The 19,832-nt window shown below is 39.0% G+C and overlaps 1 protein-coding gene across 2 annotated transcripts in view; it reads right to left on the bottom strand.

Annotated features, from left to right (window-relative positions):
• AGGF1 (angiogenic factor with G-patch and FHA domains 1) overlaps positions 1-19,832 on the bottom strand; it is a 29,138-nt gene that overhangs the window by 2,789 nt on the left and 6,517 nt on the right. Inside the window, exons 6-13 of one of the 2 annotated variants that reach the window (XM_063127959.1) lie at positions 14,146-14,215; positions 8,294-8,405; positions 6,587-6,638; positions 6,241-6,342; positions 5,849-6,014; positions 3,441-3,523; positions 2,479-2,606; positions 523-622 (exon numbers count right to left, since the gene is read on the bottom strand). In XM_063127959.1, coding sequence (XP_062984029.1) covers positions 523-622; positions 2,479-2,606; positions 3,441-3,523; positions 5,849-6,014; positions 6,241-6,342; positions 6,587-6,638; positions 8,294-8,405; positions 14,146-14,215 — 813 coding nt within the window. Of the gene's footprint in view, positions 1-522; positions 623-2,478; positions 2,607-3,440; positions 3,524-5,848; positions 6,015-6,240; positions 6,343-6,586; positions 6,639-8,293; positions 8,406-9,632; positions 9,979-14,145; positions 14,216-19,832 lie in introns of both variants that reach the window. The other variant, XM_063127958.1, reaches the window with a different exon arrangement.

Genomic DNA, 19,832 nt, shown 5'->3' with positions numbered 1-19,832 from the left:
CAGTGTTTCCTTCATTTTGGATTAAACACAAACTGGTTAGTTCAGAACAGGAAGTGATGTTTCCAATTTCCTCCATATAGCTACAGTGGAGACGAGAGTATGGGAACCCAAGTGTACTCATTTACGAAGTGCTAAACTATGGTTTAGCATTATGTCTGAAATGGTCATTGACCATTTGTTTTCCTACAACGTATCCATTATTCAATATGCATTAATAATAAACAAGTTCATTTTTCAATTCTTCTATATCCAGTAAAACACATCTCTTTTAAAAATATTACAAATAATGATTTTAGTGTACTACACTAACAGCTCAATACTATGCACGGGTCCTCAGGGGACCCATTTAAGTTAAATATGACTTGCTCCCAAGTAAGCATGCACAGGTTTGAAGCCTAAGTTTACTCTACATACTACAGCACAATCCTATAAAAGTCTACCTAGAAATAAGTATAAGAAATCAGTATAGGATTGGAGCCTTAATTCAATTTCTATGAAATCTTTAAATGCAAGCAGACCTACCGGATCCTTTATTCCACCACCGCTCTTTCCAAGCCCTTCTCCTTTCTTCCATCCCATCTTCTCCAACATTTTATGACCTCTGTTGCTATCACTAATTTCACTTTTAAAAACAGAAAACAAAACATAATATAGAAGAAAAGAGAAATATTTAACATTTTCATTTCTTACATTTTGTTTCTCCTACAACTTAAGTGAAGATACACTGGAGTCATTACTCTTATTTCTACCCTTGTTTTGAAAAATATACAAACATGCCTTCTTATGTAAGAAAATGTTAAAAACCCCGTAATGTTCAGGGGTATCACCACTCCTATTTAATTTGCCATCATATTACATCAGGTCTGTTTAATGTGCCACTAGCTTCCAATTTGTTATCAGGCCCAATTCAAAGTGCTGATTCAGAAGCCCTAAATGGCCTGGGATCAGAATATTTGAAGTACCACATGAACCCTGCCCATCAGTTACAGTCATCTTTAGAAGGCCTGCACCATGTTCCACTGGCAAGAGAAGTTCAGTTGCCCCAAGATACAAGACAGGGCCTTTTCAGTGGTGGCACCCTGATTGTGGAACTTCCTCCCCAAGGTAGTTAGATTGGTTTCTTTGCTAACTTTTAGGTAGGGTAGGCAAGACGTTTTGGTCCTTTGTCTGTTGTGAAGTGACTTTTTAAAGTTGTTTTAACACTCATTGGTTTTGTAAAATTTTATATTGTAGTAAACAGCCTTGGGGGCCTTTTTTGGACCAAAAGGTAATAATTTTATAATAAATAAAAGCAAACTGCAGCACCTAATACACATATAGAGGACAATATATAAAAACCATTGGAAAAAAATCCTACTCACTGTTTATATAGTCTGACAGTCCTAATTTTACTATCAGACTTTAAGATCAATTTCACAGGCTGTCCCCACCAAATGAGGTGCAACAGATGGCTATTGGAGAGAGCGTGTTCAATGGAATGCCCTCCCTAGAGAAGACTGTGTAGTATCCACATTAATATTTTCGGCACCTGGTGTTTTTCCCAGGTGTTTTACTCTTAAGACCTTTTACTGCCTTTAGCTCTACTAAATTAATTACTGGTGGTTTTATTTAAGTGATCTTGTTGTTTTGATTTTCTGCTTGTTTGAATCTTTATGGTAAAAATAGTTAACTGTCCAGAGAACATCAACTATTGGTCAGCCCACAAATACTGTACAGTTAAATACATTTTGTAAGCTGCCATACTAGCAAACAACTGCTTATTTTTTTTAAAAAAAATAGTAAAGCATTATTGGTGGATGTAGTATGCTGGGATCATAAGCAGGCTGGCTGTGCTGATGTAACAGTGTAGATACTGGTACTGACTTGCTGACAATAGCCAACTGCTGCATTACATTATTGCACAAGATTGTTAGGTGGCACAGAGGCTGTGCTGAGCATGAGCAGGCCTGAAGTCTCACCAGCATGCTTTACTGAAACTATGGAGGTCACCTCCAAAAGCGCTACATTGGCACTGTTCTTTACTTTTAATTTGGAGTGGTAGTAACATGTTTCAGTAGGAATGCAACGAACGAGCAGCATAGGAGAACAGAGTTATCTTGGTGTCTCAACGGCTATAGCACTGTTAAGTCTTCTGTGCACTGACACACATTGTATTTAGGATTGGGACTGAGAACTTTTCACAAACGGCATACGTTTTTCCTGGTGAATGCTCGCTTAGCGTTAATCTGGAAATCAGTATGCCCAGGTTTTGTTTTTTTTAAAAAAGTATTTTATTTTGCAGATTCAGTCCTACTCAGTGAAGCCTGTGTATCCATATTTTATACCAGTGCCTAAATGTATTTCCTGTACTGCAGTAATATTTGTAAATTAAATATGATTTGTGGTTTAAAGAACTTGATGTATGCATTATAAATGGTTGTGCACTGTATGTATGCAAAATAAGACTTGCAAATTGGAATAATATACCAATCAACTTACACATGTACAGAGGCTGGAGCATCATCTCGGTGAAAGTTGCCTTCACTTCCAACTGTCTCGCGGCGCTTTCCTGCTCTGTCTTTGTAATTTGGATTTTTCATGACTTTGTCATTTTCGTATTCTGTATTCTTTTCAAAAAAAATCAACATGTTTTTATAAACTTTCTTTCTAAAGATGACATTCAACAGCAAACTTTTAGGTACATTAGATATGCTTAAAACATGATATAGGTTTATAAAATATGCATGATATGGAATGAGTGGAGAGAAATGTTTCTTCCTCTCATACTAGAACTAGGAGTCATCCAGTGACATTGACTAGCAGTAGATTCAGGACAAAAGAAAGTACTTCACATAATACATAACTGATCTATGAAATTCACTGCCACAAGATGCAAAGACAACCACTAGCTTAGATGGCTGTAAAGACGATTAGACAAATTAGTAAGGCGAGACCTATAGGTCTATCGATGGATGTTAATGACCCCATCCCTGGATGCAGAGAGATGATACGCTTCTGAACACCAGCTGCTGGAGAGCAATTGCAAGGGTTGTGGCTGTTTGTGGCTTCCCACAGGAACCTGGTTAGCCACAGTGGGAAGCAGGATACTTGGCTTGATGAACTTTTGCTGTGATCCAGCAGGGATGTTCTTGTATTCTTAACTTAACCAAAGATAAGAATACATGAAAGACTGCTCTGAAGTAGTGTGATAGCAGTACTGAAATGGATAGTGTCCAAGCCCCACAGTCTAAAAAACCAGACTGCCATCTTTTTGATAATTAGTTGTCACTGGTTCACCTGCTACAAGGTTACCCTGAATGCACACACTTATGTTTGATAAGAGGTTTCATTCGCATCCCACAAACACTTGTAACTTTCACAACTGTACAGAATACAATACAGATGTTTTAAAAAATCATAGGCCCCCAAATCCAATCATTTTTTTAAAAAAAGAAACCTACTTGTAAGCCATATTTTACACGTATTTGTTTTAATGCTTTTCTTCTAACTAATTCCTTTTCTTCTTTTGTCAGTGTAGGGCAAACTGAAAAAAAATATAAAATATGATTTCATTAAGAAAGAAAACTGGTAGATAATCATCTGTAGACAGGCATCAGTTTAGAGAAAAATTGCATTGAGTCAATTTATTCTGACATAGGCAAATTGGTGCTCTCCAGATGTTTTGGACTATAACTCCCATCAACTCCAGCCAGCACGGGGAACAGTAAAAAATTATGGAAGGTTTAGTACAAAACACTTGGAGGGCACCAGGTTGCCTACTACTGCTATGCTAAAGCTAGTGTGTCAATTTATCCATATGCTCAGGCAGTAAATACCTGGATCTAATTAAATGAAACCACTAGCAAATAGACAGAGCACAATATAATACCTAGTCTGCTAGGTTCAGATCTGGGAAAGTCAGATTAGAATCTTCATTCAACTCTGGAAGCTTATTAAGGGGCCTTAGATTATTCACCATCTGTAAACCAATTTACTTCAGAGTTGTTGCAAGAATAAAAAGCTGCGTTAAGCTCCTTTTAGCAAGGACAGGATATAAATACAGTAATAATTCATCTACAGATATATTAACAATATAAATCTTGTTATAAGGCAACAGCACAAAACTTGTTATACTTTGTAATATAATAATAATAATAATAATAATAATAATAATAATAATAATAATATTTTTTACCCGCCTCTCCCTTTGGATCGAGGCGGGGAACAACATTAGAACAGGAATCAATACATCTTAAAAAATCATTATTTAACATTGATCTGGATAGGCCTGCCGGAAAAGGCTAGTCTTTAAAGCTGCCTTAAAATCACACATAGTGTTAATTTTACGAATCTCCTCCGGCAGGCCATTCCACAATCTGGGGGCGACAGAAGAAAAGGTCCTCTGAGAAACTGATGCCAGCCTAGTTTTAGCTGACTGAAGTAAGTTATAGCATATACTGAAATACAAATCAACAGCACCTTTCAGAAACATCCTGACTGGCTCACCACATGACTCAACAATGACTACAGCTGAGTACCACTGTACAGATCTATCCTAATAACGGGACTTTGCTAGTTCAAACAAGTGACTTTTACATTACTACATGTTTTATGATTGAAGCATTTAATTATTTTCTTTGAACACAGACTATTATATTTGTATAGTTTTATCTCTACGTATATTCATATAATGGGAAAACAATGTTCCACCATTATTAATATTAAGTATTGTTTCTTGAGCTTCAGCCTGGGGTGGGTGGGGGAGGTGTAGTTCCCAAAAAAGCTGCCAGTCACCCCAACGCATATTGGCCAGGGAGGGTACAGCACTCGAGACTGAAGTATGGCTGGAAGAGTGCTGCACTAAAGCCTCTGGGATGCCCCTCATTCAGCACTGAGAGGGGTGAAGCTTGCTGGAGAAGCCAAAGAGCAGCAATTCTTTTTCAGTTTGCCCTTTCAGCACCATCCTGAGTACCTCTTTCCTCCCAGTACCACGAGATGAAGTCACAGAAGGTATTGCTTCTCAACTGACAAGCATCCTTTGAATGCCGTGACCAGTGTTTTTGTGCAGAATATTACAGCATGAAAGGCACCACTGTTCACTCAGCAAGCACCCTGCACAAAATGAAGGGATGTCCAAGAACCCTCTGGGATGTCCCCTAATTGCACTGGAAGTGCCAAGAAAGGAAGAGCAGTTCTTGAATCCCACTCAGCTGACCTGCACTCCTTTCAGTTGAAATGGGAGTTGCAGGAAATTAGGATCGACTTGGATGCAGCTTGCCTTATCCCTGAGCTAAAATACACAAGTTTCTGCGTAACCATTCAGAGTACTGTACTAAATGGTAGTTTGCTAGTTTAACTGAAAATAGAGATGAAGCTATGAAGTCTGGAACAGTTCACTTCTTGATTTAGTTTGGTTGATGCAGCTAAAGCAGAGGCATATACCTTTAGGCTGAAGGTTGCATTTTACTGAACACACAGAAATGCTTCAATACAAGGGGAGAGGAGCAATTTAAGTCTGTGCCTCTTCCTCCAGTCCATCTTAGAACTCTCAGCATGCAGACATGATGTTGAAGTCATGAAATCAGCCTCCGTGCACTCTTGCACACCCATCCCAATCTGCTTTTTGTAACATTTTGCCTAATGAAGAAATCTTGAAAGCTTGCCCAGAATTTTGTGTATATTTGACTGATACTGCATGATTGGGGAGTTATTCTTATGGACCAACACAGCTTACTTTGTTTTATGCTTCTTAGTTAATAATATATGTTGTTAAACATCCTTAAACCTGGATATACAGAATATAATGTTTAAAGCTACATTTTCCTAGAAGCTGCCAATGTCATTTTACAACTCACAATTTATCACTTACTAGAAGATTCATTTTTCTTATCAAGGCGAAGATGGGCTCTAACTTGTCCTGGTTCACATCCATCACAGGTTTCACTGCCAGGGTGTATGTGAAAGGATAATACAGTTTCCCCAATCTTCACTTCATCACCGTGTTCCAGAACATGTGGCTCACTTTTTGTTTTAGGCTATAGCAAAATAAAATAAAATGGTAACCTGCAGAATGTAAATGCTGATAAAAGGTTTTGAAACTACTGCATCAGAGAGAAAGATTAAGGGCTATAGTGTGTTACAACCCAGATATAAGCAGTAGTAGCAATCGGTCAGAAAGGAAAGGCCAACACAAGGATGTGACAATTTCCACTGGTGGGCAAAGAATAGATCAGCTAATAGCACATTAATTTCTGTGCTCACCTGCAGAATTTGATTTCCATTAACCACGGTACCATTCTGACTCCCTTGATCCACAAGTACATAACTTTGCAATTCATGATCAAAGTATACTTCTGCATGGAACTAATAAAAAATAAAGTGTTTTATTATTTATTTATTTAAAGCATTTTGATTCCACATGTCAGCCCCAAAAGTTCCCAGAGTGGCTTACAAAAGTAATAAACAGGTCTTGCCCTCTGGTTTGCAATGTAATTTTAATAGCAAACATTTATCTCACAAAATTTAAAATGTAGTAACCCAAGAATTAATTTTGTATTCAGTTAATAATCGCTCAGATTAAGTAAGTATTCTTTAAAGAATTAATTACCTTACTAACACCAACCTCTGGGATCTGTAGCGTGTGTTCCATACCTTTCTCTCTGTAAAAAGAGGCAATAGTTAAAGCACATGAGGAGATATACTGTGAGAAACTGCCCTCAGTAATTAATAGTAACAATTCTATACATACTGGCTACGTTTGGACAACTGCACTGTTGATTATGGAGGAGGTACTCCCCACACGACATGATTATAATCAACTGTGGTGTGGATTAAAGCCAGTGTCAACTTGACTATTAGTCAATAGTAGGGCTGTGCACCAACCCCCTATCTGCCTCAGAAGCCATTTCTGAGCCCCCAAAGCAGCCCTGGTTTGGCTCAAGGGTGCTTCGGGGGTTGCCCGACCTGCCTTGGTGCCGAAGCGAATTTCGAGCCCTCCAAGGTGACTTGGACTTTTCTGGGTATTGGCTACACAGCTGGCACCCAAAGAAATCTCCCCTTCCCACTTACCTGGTGCCTCCGCCGAAACATAAGACTGGAAATAGGCCGTATGGCCTACTTCCGGGCTTATGCAGCGGCGGCAGACAGCAGCATCAGGTAACTGCTGCCTCTGCCATGGCAGCAGGTAAGGGACCCGCCGAGGGCCAGCGCCGAACCGGCCTGAAGCTTCAGAGCTGATAGGCCCACCTCGGCTTGGATTCGGGGCCTTGGTCCGAGGCGGAGCACAGCCCTAGTCAATAGTGTGTTTGATTATCCCATCAGCCATTGCAAGTTCTGCCATCTGGACTACAGTGGCAGCCGCTGCTTTGGTCGCTCTCACCAGCAGACTCTGTAGTCACTGAAAGTAACCAACTGTATGCGACAAAATAGTCAACAGTGCCTGACACAGAGCATGATAACCAACGGTTGTTCAAATAATCAACTCTGCACAGCATTGGTTATTTGTGTCAAATCAGTTTAAAGACTGCACAGATATAGCCTTCTTGGATGTCAATTTTACTGTACTGAACAAGACCAGATATATGAAATACTATTTACTGTAGTCCACTAATTCCCAAAGCACATGAGGGTTGGAACCAGATATTCACTCATGGAAGGCGAGCACAATCTGACTTACTTGCCCCCTCCCCTCCCCATGATCCTTGAAGATCAGGGAACGCTGATAAGTGGGGTGTGTCATCAGGTGGGGGGGAGGGTGCTGGGCTGGAAGGAGGAATTCAGGGAAACTTGTGATTGGGGCAGAAGGTGTCTCCACCTGATTTTCTGTGATCTCTCCCTTCCAACTCAGCTCCCTGTGCAATAGTCCCCACCCCACACAGCAAGATCTCACAAACTCCAGAGGAGTGGAGGAGGCAGGAAAGTCTGGTTCTGCCTGATTCTTTCCACAAGCGAATAGGTGTATTCAGTTCATAGTATTTTGTCATCGTTTGGCACCTTCCTAGACTTTAAAGAAAATTCAACCTCACCCCAGTTTCTTGTTTTAAACTGCCCTAGCACCTATTCCTGACTGACATGCTACTATTTGGGAGTCAGAGAATATACTGAACTTTTTTTAAAAAAATGTTTTTGGTATGTTCATAAAACCAGTGCGCTATTTCAAAGGTGCTGGTAAATCAATGAATTCATTATAGTCAATACATATATCACTTGAGGTCTTATCAGCTGATGTTCTTTAAAACTTATGATATTTGAAGTAAAATAAGTAACGCCCAAGCCAGATATGTCTGGATTTCTCTTATACACCTGTTTGTATTACCTTCCAATTGTGGCAGGTTTGACAGCTGTGATGATATACAAAGATCCCATCTGCAGTACTGGTGATCTAATTACAATCACTCTAATACAAGGAGGCCAAATCTTGTCACCATCTAAATAAAAGGGGGGGGGGGGAAACAATAGGCAAAGCAAGGACAACTTTTTGAATTATCAGGTAGAGTTTGGCCACTGCATCAGTTAAACCAAATGATCCCATGTATCAAATCCCTGGAAAAAATGAAGTGTACAAGCACATCCACAAGAAAAACTTTGACTAGCATATTTTCCTAAAGGGTAACTGACAACCATACTATTCTGTTGTGCCAGAAAAATCTTGGTTACTAAAATTTAATTAAGTAGGTACCATCAGAACAGTTACAACTGTTTCCAGTAGCAACCAAGGCCAACAGACAGAACTCCCACTATTTGAGAGCAGGAAGAGAGCTTGTACCCAAAGAGATACTATGACACTATTGCCAGAGTAGGTGAAAGAGGCACTGAAGACAGCTGTTACACCTGAAAGGACAGAGCTTGTGTTCATAGGAGCCATTTTCAGGATCCATACTTCTAGTAAATTCCATGACAGCTACTAGAGATTCGAGACACGGAGATATGTTCAGATGATGAGGAAGTTTCTTATTACTTACCATTATTAGCCAGCCCTGTTACTTATAACCAATGTGTGTGTCAATACTAATTGCTGGGGAACATGAGTGGCAGGGTGCTGCTGCACTCATGATATCCTACTTGTGGCTTTCCTATAGGCATCTGGTTGGCCAAGGTGGGAACAAAATGCTGGATTAGATAGGCATTTAGAATGATCCAGCACAGCTCTACTTCTGTTCGGTGTTCAGTGACTGCTGAGTGATGGTACTAACACAGATGGACGAGTCCTAGGCTCCTATATTCCAGAAGCAGGCAATATAAGACACAGTGTGTTTCTCATAGCATTTGGAACATCCTGGACGAGAGAGTCTATACATGCGTTTCTCAACAGCAAACTGTGAAAATTAGGAAAATACTGATTTTTTTTAACATACTATCTCAGAAGCATACTATCTCTAGATATCTTCTTAACTGACTATCTGAAGAACACAGAACTTCAAGGTTAATTTTTGAATATATATTAGGGTTTTTTTGGTGTGTGTTTTTACAACAATATAATCCATATTTAGTTGTAATACTGGAAGACTAGACAATGGAAAGAGCATACTGGACAACTTTTTGTCTTTTCACTGAAGACATCTATTTTGTATTTTTCAATTTTTTACATCATCCTATTTTTCTTGTTCCCCAAAATGCAAATATTTAAGAATATTTTGTAAAAACCCATAATTCACCTTCACTGTCAGTATCTTCTGAATATACAGTTTCTTCACTCGTTACTTCATCTTCACTGCTATAGTTCTCCTGTTCAGAATCTGTAATTTCACCTTCTTCAGGCTCACTCTCTGTCTCTGTTTTACTGTCATCTATAATTGCAGTACATTGTGTGTTCTTGTTAAGATGTAAATTGGTGCCATTTGCAGTAATTGACTCTTTGGCTTTTAGGCTGTTTTTTGTTTCAATGTCCACCTTAGCCTTTTTCACATTTGGAGATTCTTCCTCTTCTGGAGAACTTAGCTCATTAGTGGTAGAAATGCAACTGAGATTGCTGGATGGCTTTTGCTCATCTGTGTTCAAGTCCTGAAGAAGATTTATAGAAAATCAAACTTGAGGAATATTAGTAATTTTTTTAAATGATTGGACTCTTTAAAGCCACTAGTTACAAATCCATAAGCAAGCTAGTGTATTTTCAGATATTTTGCATAGTAACTGGAAATAGCAGAATCAGTTGGCATCTGATCATTAATTTAAACCATACTAAAGCATTATGGCTAAAAGTCCTCTTCATTGCTTGGATATTAGAATCAGTTTACTAACAATCTTCAAATCCCTTCACTGACTTTTCAGAGGTTCTATCCTTATATGTGTGGGTTTTTTTTAAAAAAAAGAGAGAGCAGAAGATACTATCCATTTTAAGACATGCATTTGCACAGATCATTATATTCTTTTCCTCTTTGGCCCTGCCCCAAATGCAGTTTCTATGTTCCTCACTTACTTTGTTTGAATGGTAAGGCTACTGCACTGGACAGCAGGCCAACCAACCAGCCAGCATTTCTATAGAAACAACCCAATATTTTCCATAGAAAAATGTATATTCCTGGCCAGAACTACAGTAGGATTAGATAGCCAGACAGAAAGCACATAGACCAGTTGTTCCTTCGACAGTCTGCTACTGACCTTCCTTGGGCTAGATCTGTTTGGGAGGGAGAAGAGATTGCCAGCCATGGTTCCATTCATTCTTGACCACTGTTCTGCACACTTGAACCTATCATCTGATCTCTCCTCAACATATGACAAAGTCTTTCTTCATCCCTTCAAATAATGTTCATAAACTATGCAGGTCAGCATCTGCTCTCCAGGGGAGAGATTGTATGTGTGGATCACTTGCTCCTTTCACATGGCCTTACTTTACGGATGCCTGGGCTGGAAAACTAAGTCATGAAGCTCTGCATATGGGGCCCAGTGACTTCTGATCTAGCTCAGCACAGTTATCCTGGCATTATACTAGTGTAAATGTTTAGAATAGGGGAACTTAGCACACATATACAGACAATTGCAGTTGACTTGTACCATTTTTCTTCTTGTAAAATAAAAATGTATCATGTAAGTATATGTCAATCCCCATCATCCTAACTATAAGGGGGGAAATCTATCCAGAATTTGATACCAACACTCATGGCCTACACACTCTTCTTTAGAACCAAGTCCCATGAGTAGAAACATAATGTTCCTTCACAGTTCACAATTCAAATAGTGCCCCATTAGAACCATTAGCAAACCCTCATTTATTGCTGCTCACTAGAGGAAAACTATAAACACAGCTAGCAAATGATTACATTCCTGCAAGTGTGAATACTCAAAGCAGCTCATGTTCACAACACATACCAGTTTACCTGAGTACAGATTCACATGCCTAAGATAGCATAATAATGAACAATAATTCAGTGTTAAAGGCTAACTACTAAGATAATACATTTCTGATTCCCCCTCCACTCAGTCCAACAGTTTGCTAATGATTCCTAAAAGTATCAGCATCAATAAACTCCTCTAGACTTAAGAACCAAAGATGTCCCTACCATTTATCCCAAGCACATAAGAAATGTCAGTTAGCATTTCTCTTCTATAACAAACCCAAATTAGGAATCAGCATCACTAAGGATAAGCATCTAGTCTAGTTTCCCTTCTCTCACTGAAGTCCAATTTATTTACTGGATTTATATCTTTCACTATGTCATTCAAGAAGCCCAATCCGGATTGTTAAATACAATCATACTCTCTTACTTAGCATAGAAAAAAAAGTAATGCTAAAGTCAAAAGTACTCATATTCAGTTCACATAGAACTGGTCCATATGTAATATTTCCTTTTAACACAAAAAGGAAACAAGCATAGTTTAACAGTGGGCCACATGGCACACATTAAATACATCCTAAATAAAAAGAGAGGGGACTTTGGCTCTGTATGTGAAAAATATCAAACCCACAGCACCTTTTTCACACGTTATGAGGTGCAAGAAATTAATTAACAAGTTTCACTTGAAACAACACTTTTTAAACAATTACAGATATTCCTTTTTTACCATATATTTGAAATCACACATTCACTAGTTACTGGCAATCTATCTTCCAACTTACATAAAGGCCTGAACTTCTAATATGAAGTTACAAATCAGAAATAAATACAATCCATGAGCTATCAAGACTTCTTCTAAGCATCTAATAAAAACACATATAATTGCTCCAAGAATGGGAATTCAAGATACAGTCATGTATTTAAATGGCATTCTAATAGAAGATCCATATCTTGTTGAAAAATACATAATGATGCATAAGGATAAATAAAGGTTTCTGGATTCATATAACTATAACCTTCTGGAAAATGCAAGATCTGCTGTGTTAGCCTTTTTTGCTACCGTACTTGGAAAACAAAGCTTTTGTAAAAGGCCTATCAAAGTTATTCTCAGAGATGGACTTGTACAGATTTTTGTTTTTTGCTATAAGTAGATCATGGCTAATATATACAATACATTGTCCTCTCCTCATGAGTAGGCAGAAATGGCAAAGAACATTAGGTGCCTGCTACCCCCTTCCCCTGTCTATTTTGTTTGTTGCTGGTGTGCCAACTCTTCTACACTGCTTTTAATGCAGGCACCATAGGTGTTTCTAATTATAGCAGAGCTTGCAGTAAAAAAGAGCTTGCACAACTACTGTAGCATGGCACCCCATTTAGAAATAATGGAAATACAGACAGACAGAATCATGTACAGCAGCTGAGAAGAGGTAAGAGATGCCTGTTTGAGGAGACAGGGTCATTGTCCCCACAATGTTATTTCAAGCAGAGTGATATATAACACCAAGGGGGGGGAAAAGAGTTTAAGATCATTGATCTACTAGAGTTTACCATTTTGAAATGTATGTATAGAGCAAGCATACATTCTGAGTGGTTGCTCAGGCTAACCATTAAAATAACTTGGTTTGTGACTAAATACAGTCTTTATGTAACCTAAAGGAATAATTCAAAACTATTGGCCATGTAGCTCAGGTTTTGTATACTTCAGAATCTTGTCTACTTATAGACAAGCAAGATCAATTACTTGAAGAGTAGTTTTAATCCTAGGCTCCCTTATTTGGACATATTGAACAAAATGAAATGAAATATATTTCTGAGTAAACATACATATTTCTGAGTTGTAAGAAATATAAGAGGTGGTAGCCAATGGGATAGTATTTTTCCATGAGACAGGAAGTGAATATCCAGGCACTTTAGTTGGTACTAAAAAAAATACTTTAACTGAATACATTACAAAGCTCAGATAATTAGGTATAAAACCAGAGTATAAGATACTATGAGCTCAGTGGCTGCTAAAATACAAGATGGTATCAACTAGATTCTAGCGTCTCCTGCCTCGCCAGTCTCTGCTCCCATAATATAAATACATGAACTGCCTGATGACTGAAGATGGCTCAGTTCAGACAATACGTTAGTCAACCCAGTGTGAAAACTTCGCGCAACGGTTGAGTTTTTAGGGGGTACTCCCCACACAACATGTTCTAACTCCACCGTTGTGTGACTGTGGGCTACCATAGAGTTGAGAGTTCCTCCCCCTCTCTCCTCCCCCCAGTCCTCCCAATGGTTTCCCATCATCCATTGCTGGAAAAAAAAACCCAATCCCGGCAGCTCTCAAAGAGCAGCACTTGTTCCTCTTGCCAGGGAACTCTGTAGCCAGTGGGAAAAGTCAACTCAGTGCAACGGAAAACTCCACAGAGCCCACCACACAACGGTTGTGCAGGAACTCTCCTCTGCACAGTGTGGATATTCTGCGAGGAGTGTTTTCCAAAAAAAACCCCTCCACCGTTGCGTGGAGTTTTCCTGCCAGACAACACATTTCTCAACAGTGGTGTAAAAACTCCAACATGGAGTTCTAAACCACTATTGACTAACGTGTTGTCCGAATTGAGCTAATGTCTCTTTCTTTACAAAGAAAAGTAGTCCTTCATAAGAGAGTCATTGTTTGGATGAAGTTCAGATTTCATTTTAAAAGAGAAACTTGCTATAGCTAATTCCCCCTGATTTAAAATGACTTTTGTCCACTGTTTTTAAGGCCCATCTGAACTGTTCTTAATCAATCTTAGCAAATTTATAAATTAGGATTTATCCTGAATTATATCTTGACGTGATCAATTTTAAATGTCCCTCAAGATCAACTGTAAACATCCATAGACTAATGTGTTTTGTGTCACAACTCTACCTTCACCAGAAGTTGCCAATCCAGAAGATGAAATCTTCAGATTAGCCATGGTTTCTGTCAACTGATGTACCTAAAGATGAACAGCATCAAACAGTAAACGATACAATGTAAAAAATAAAGTCTTTGTTAAGAGTACAATGGAAACATCTTACTTCTAGACCAAATTGTTTCCAAATTATAAAGACTTCTTATATATCTTAACACAAGAAAGAAAAATCAAATGCTATCATATGCACAAAAGCTGCAAAGCCACAAAGACATGATTTTCTTTGCAGCTAGTGCAGACAAGAGGGCCAGGAATAGGAATCATTAACAGGTGAATGTTTGGATTGTTAGCTCAGAGGTGGAGAACAAGTTCAATTGCCCTTCTAGACTTTTAAAATCTATGTAAACCGCCCAGAGAGCCTGGCTATGGGGCAGTATACAAATGTAAATCATCATCATCATCATCATCATCACCACCACCGTTGGGCAATTTGATCCCTTTCAGGAGTGTAATATGCCTGCTCTGTTTGTTCTTTATTTAAGCAACTAGTGAATAAGGATGACCCCTCTAAAGGATCATCCAATCTGCACTTCCTGGGCAAGGTGATGGATGTGCTGTTGCATGTGCTGTTGCATCACATATCCAGCCATTCTTAAAGAATGCTAATTTAGGTCATCCATTATAATCTAGCATGGGCATGGGACTAAGAGCATGATTAGCTGTTGTGGGCTATTCTTATCTAGACCTCTCAGAAGTTCACAACAATCTATCGGACTATCTGCAATATTAAGTAGAGGTACAGCTAACTTCATCAAATACACAACCTAGACAGAGGCAGACGTAGATATCTGTGTTTATAATATGGCTAGGGGTACAGTTTTCAAAAGTGAAAATAAAACTGTGTACAGATAGTTGTTTCTTTGGAACAATGCCCCCTTCGTGTAATTCCTTGACAACGTTAGTCCTGATCCAGCTTTGGTATTTTGATAACTATACAAACATAATGGGGGTGAGGAGGAGAGGAAGAGAAGGAAAGTGAGCTGCTTTCCCTAGTGCCATTAAAGTCAGAGTTGTAAAACTAGCTAGTCTGGATTTCTTAAGGAAAACATTTGTACTTTTTTTCTTGTAGCGTTATTAAAACCAGACATCGCAGCAGACCAAAAACCCCCATTGTTACCACAAGCAATGACAACTACAATAGTGCCTTCAAGTCTTTGAAAAGCTTGTCTACAGGCAGTCTCAAAGACAAAGGGGGAACAACCAGTCTTTCTGATGTAATAAGATTAGCACAGTTATTCTTCTGGAAGCAGTTATGGAAAAAACTGCTACCGATACCCATTCTATGTGTTCACCTTTTGCACTGTCTATTGTAAGGCGTGACCAACAAAGATCCTTCATGTATCATTTATTAAAACTACACACTAAATCATAGACTACACGAACTACAGAAGACAGGGAAGCACCACAGCATCCATATATTAGTACTTGTGAATTTCAGAGGAACATCTTAATAGGTTTACCTACCCAGGCCATGAAATGTATATAATGTACAATTGGTTGAATCCCCAAACCATGAACTGAACAAAAATAGTCACCAGTGGCATTACATAAATGCTGGTGCAAAGTGCTAACAAGTAAGTTTCCAAAGTGCTATTATGGATAGTCTATAGCAATTCTCTTGTTGTCACTTACAAGTTTGCACAAAGAGAAAACCTATTTCAATTTAGGGCAGCATCAACTGTGTCATTCTGCTAGCGCAAATGATGTCGCACTAGTGCAAACTAGGTTCTGAACTATGCACAAGGGGAGAATCCAGCTACGGTTCTACTTGAACAACTGTTTTCAAGAGTGGGCCATGCGTTCCACTAGCATACACACTGCTAACCCAATATACAAGTGCCTGCACAACTGAAAGTTTTGGAGGAGTCCACTTAGGAGGATTTGAGTTTGTGGAATGGCACAACTGGATACTGCTCTTAGTTTCACTTTAGGACAAGGTCTAAAATAGCCCTGTCATATGCAGAAGGGTACCTGTGTTATACCTATGCTATTGTTTCACAGTACTCTAGTCAAGTAACATACTGGGGATAGTGCCAAGTCTAGTACTGCCTCCCTACTCTTCAGCTTGACAATGGGCTGTATCAACGATATCAAGAATGTATAAGAAAAACATAGCCTATTATTCAATATTTAAAACATCCAGCACACAGCACAAGCAGGAGAGGAAGCAGGGTACCACACACAGGAGAGCTCCATGTATCTTGGGAGCCCAAATTCTACAAGAGATGGATAAAGACCACAGGCGTTCAAGCACACAAACATTTAAGATTCCAAGATGGTAAACAGCAAATCATAAATAGCAATCATATGAGAACCTGGGATTTTTAATTTAATGTAGGCACACATCTTTAGGGAAGGCATATCATAATTGGGGCATAACTGAAAATCCTTCTCCTTTACTGTTGTATAACACACTTCCAATAAGGAAGAAACTTGGAGAAGCATTTCAGCATAGTGCATTCAATATCAAATGTTGTATCTCCTTTGCAAGTAGTAAGCATTGCAGCTGAAATCTTAGAACTGCCATCCTATACTCGCGGATCCACAAACTATCTTGCAATTGGGTAGCCAATCATTTTCTAGTAGCCAACTATCCTCAGAGAGCAACAACATTTGCAGCCAGATGTCCCAAAGACAAATAGCCAGCCATTCATTCAACAAAAAGAATCTTGCTCCTCAGTTAAATTTGGCTTCCTAAGTCAGCACTTATCCACTCATTTTGGTTGCCCATTTTCTCTCAGGCATGTACATTTAGAATGGAGATATGAGTGATTAGGTCTGTCTAGCAATGTCAGGGTAGAAAAAAGAGGAGGGACAACCCATCCATCAGCAACCTCCCTCCCCCAGCACTTGTTTCTCTTCTGTGAATCTGCCAATTTGCTGAAAATGAAAATACTATTCACAACCTGGCTGCCTCCCTCCAAAGAAGAATTTGCTTAGCGCCAGCTAAGTCCAACACACAGCACGAGCAGGAGAGGAAGCAGGGTACCACACACAGGAGAGCTCAATGTATCTTGGGAGCCCAAATTCCACAGGAGATGGATAAAGACCACAGGCGTTCAAGGACACAAATCAAATGAAAGTGCCTGCTTCTGCTGCTGCTTCCACCTTTGCCCTAGCAATGCCTCCTTTCCGTCAATAAATTTTCTGTGGAGAAAAGGATGTGTGGACTCTCTCCCTCCATTTCAGGGAGCAGCAACGAGGGAAACTTTGGTGCTCAACATGTTAGAAGAAATGATGAGGCTCTTGCCAGAAACAGGAGTGGTTGTTACCATGGGTAAGGAGGCAACCATAGGAATCCTTCCTACATGTCTGCATTAGTCACTGTTAACCCAGAGACATTATGTTTATAGATGGAATGTAGAAATTTTGTTCTTCACCTTTTCACAATTGTTCCTACTAGAACTGCAGTTACATGTGCCTAGGCTTTCTGGGAAATACCCTGGTTTCCCAATAGTACACAACCACTTCTGTCCCCAAATCCTTAAAGCCCTCCAGATGTTTGGGCCTACAATTCCCATCAGTTCTAGCCAGCATAGCCAGTATGATTGGAGTTGTAGCCCTCCAGATGTATTGGCCTACAAGTTGCCCACCCCTGCCCTAAACCACCAAGAGATCCAACAGAAAGACAAGTACAATATAAAAAATGGATAATGGGGCTTGGATGTTTTCACTTATCTGTGCTTTAGAAGTTTCTCTTTAACAAGACCGTAAGACTTTCATACTTTTTTTTTTCATAGGCATGCACACTATGCAACACACCCATGTTTCTCTCCCCTCCTTTCGGCTTATATGGACATATACAGAACAACTCCAAGAAAGAATTTGAATGAGCAATGAAACATAAGACTGTACTACTGATTTCACCTCCCACAAGAACTCTTATCATAGAATAGTCAAGTTGGAAGGGGCCTATAAGGCCATTGAGTCCAACCCCCTGCTCAATGCAGGAATCCAGCTTAAAGCATACCTGACAGATGGTTATCTACCTCTCTTAACTTTACATTTGACTAATACATAGGAATGTAGCAAAAACCAAGCTTGATGTTTTGTACAACTGCTTTATTTGACCCGTAGTATTGTAGTTACTAATCACCATCCACATCCCCTCAGTGCTTGTACTGGTGGAATCTTCCAAAGACACATTGGGTATTTTTAGAATTCCCTTTGTTTTACTTAGAAAGCACCATTATTGATTGTAATTTTGTTTTGCTATTTAAACTACTTTTTAATTAGTTGTTCAACTGACCCATTGTTATGGCAACACTCTTCTTTTCAAAAGCATTTTATTGTGCACTCCAAATATACTAAAATAAAGATTAGATTAAAATAAAAACATCCACTCAGCCTCTCTACCTATTTAATTGTGTATAGTCAAGTCATGCTAAACATGCCAGAATGAACTTCTTGATGTAAAAAACCTTTTTCAATTTAAAAAAAGGTCTTTACTGCAGGCTATATCAGAGCTAATATACACACTGTTGGGCAGCCAATATGCCAACTTTGTATCTATCTATTCTTAACTGCTGCCAACTATAAGCAGTAGTAATAGAAGAAAAACAAATTATGATTTTTCTAATTCACATCATAAATGATGGTTGAGTACAAACTGAACTTTGATAGCCCTGCTAACCAGATGACCTCAGAAAGTAGGACAGATGTTAGTTTATCATGATTATTTATCCCACTTCTAAGGATACAAACCCTTCCAGTTAATGCGACCTTTGTGATGTGCCTAAGTCTTGAGTTTGCAATTTTACCACTCATCTCACTAATCACTGCCAAATGAATAACTGCCCCCAAAGCAGAATAAACAAACTCCTATATAATTTCAGACAGAGCATATTGCATATCAAGAAGAAGAAATATATTGTACCACTATTATGTGTAGGAGCTGATAATCCTAGATGACTCAAAACCAAATGAACAGTCTACAACAGTGGTGGGCAACTTTGGGAATTTCTATGGAGCATTTTTGCCCCCAGTTCCCTGTGTGTGTGTGTCGCGTGGGCACCTCACGGATGCCCAAAAAGAATACATTTTTAAAAAAGTATCTGTAGCAGCTATAGAGCACCAAAAGGATCAAAACTTGCCTGTAAGCAAGGTAATTTTGACCCTTTTGGTGCTTTGTAACCACTACAGATGCCTTTCCCCAAAATTAACTGAACTGGGGAAGTGGCGGAGGAAGGGACAAAGCCATTTTTTGACTGAATTAACTGAAGGGGGTGCATGCTCCCTACGAACGTAACCCAACTAGCTCAAATTGTGGCAATCCCTGATGGCACTCGCCAATTGTGGCATGCACCAGAAGGGGAAAGAAAAATCCTTGCTCATCCCAATTGGCCCTACGAGACAACAATAACAGTCAAAAGATAGCCTTCATCAATTTGTCCAAACATAATTTCCCTGACAACTGTTCTGGGGAGACCATTCCAGAATGTTACACTTCTGTTATAGAATATTATATTCTTTAATAGTTAGAAATATCCATTTCCAGCCTAAAAATATATTAATGGCCAATTTGTAACAGCATTCTGTACCAAGAATATTGTTGATACAATAACAGATTGCTACAAATCTTATACATAGTCGCCTCCCCACTGCTTCCCAGTACACCCACCCATACTTGATCAATTCATAT

This window comes from Elgaria multicarinata, chromosome 6, assembly GCF_023053635.1.
Source record: "Elgaria multicarinata webbii isolate HBS135686 ecotype San Diego chromosome 6, rElgMul1.1.pri, whole genome shotgun sequence".
Lineage (NCBI taxonomy): Eukaryota > Metazoa > Chordata > Lepidosauria > Squamata > Anguidae > Elgaria > Elgaria multicarinata.
The sequence above is the reverse complement of the archived record's forward strand: the minus strand, read 5'-3'. Positions and strand labels throughout refer to the sequence as shown.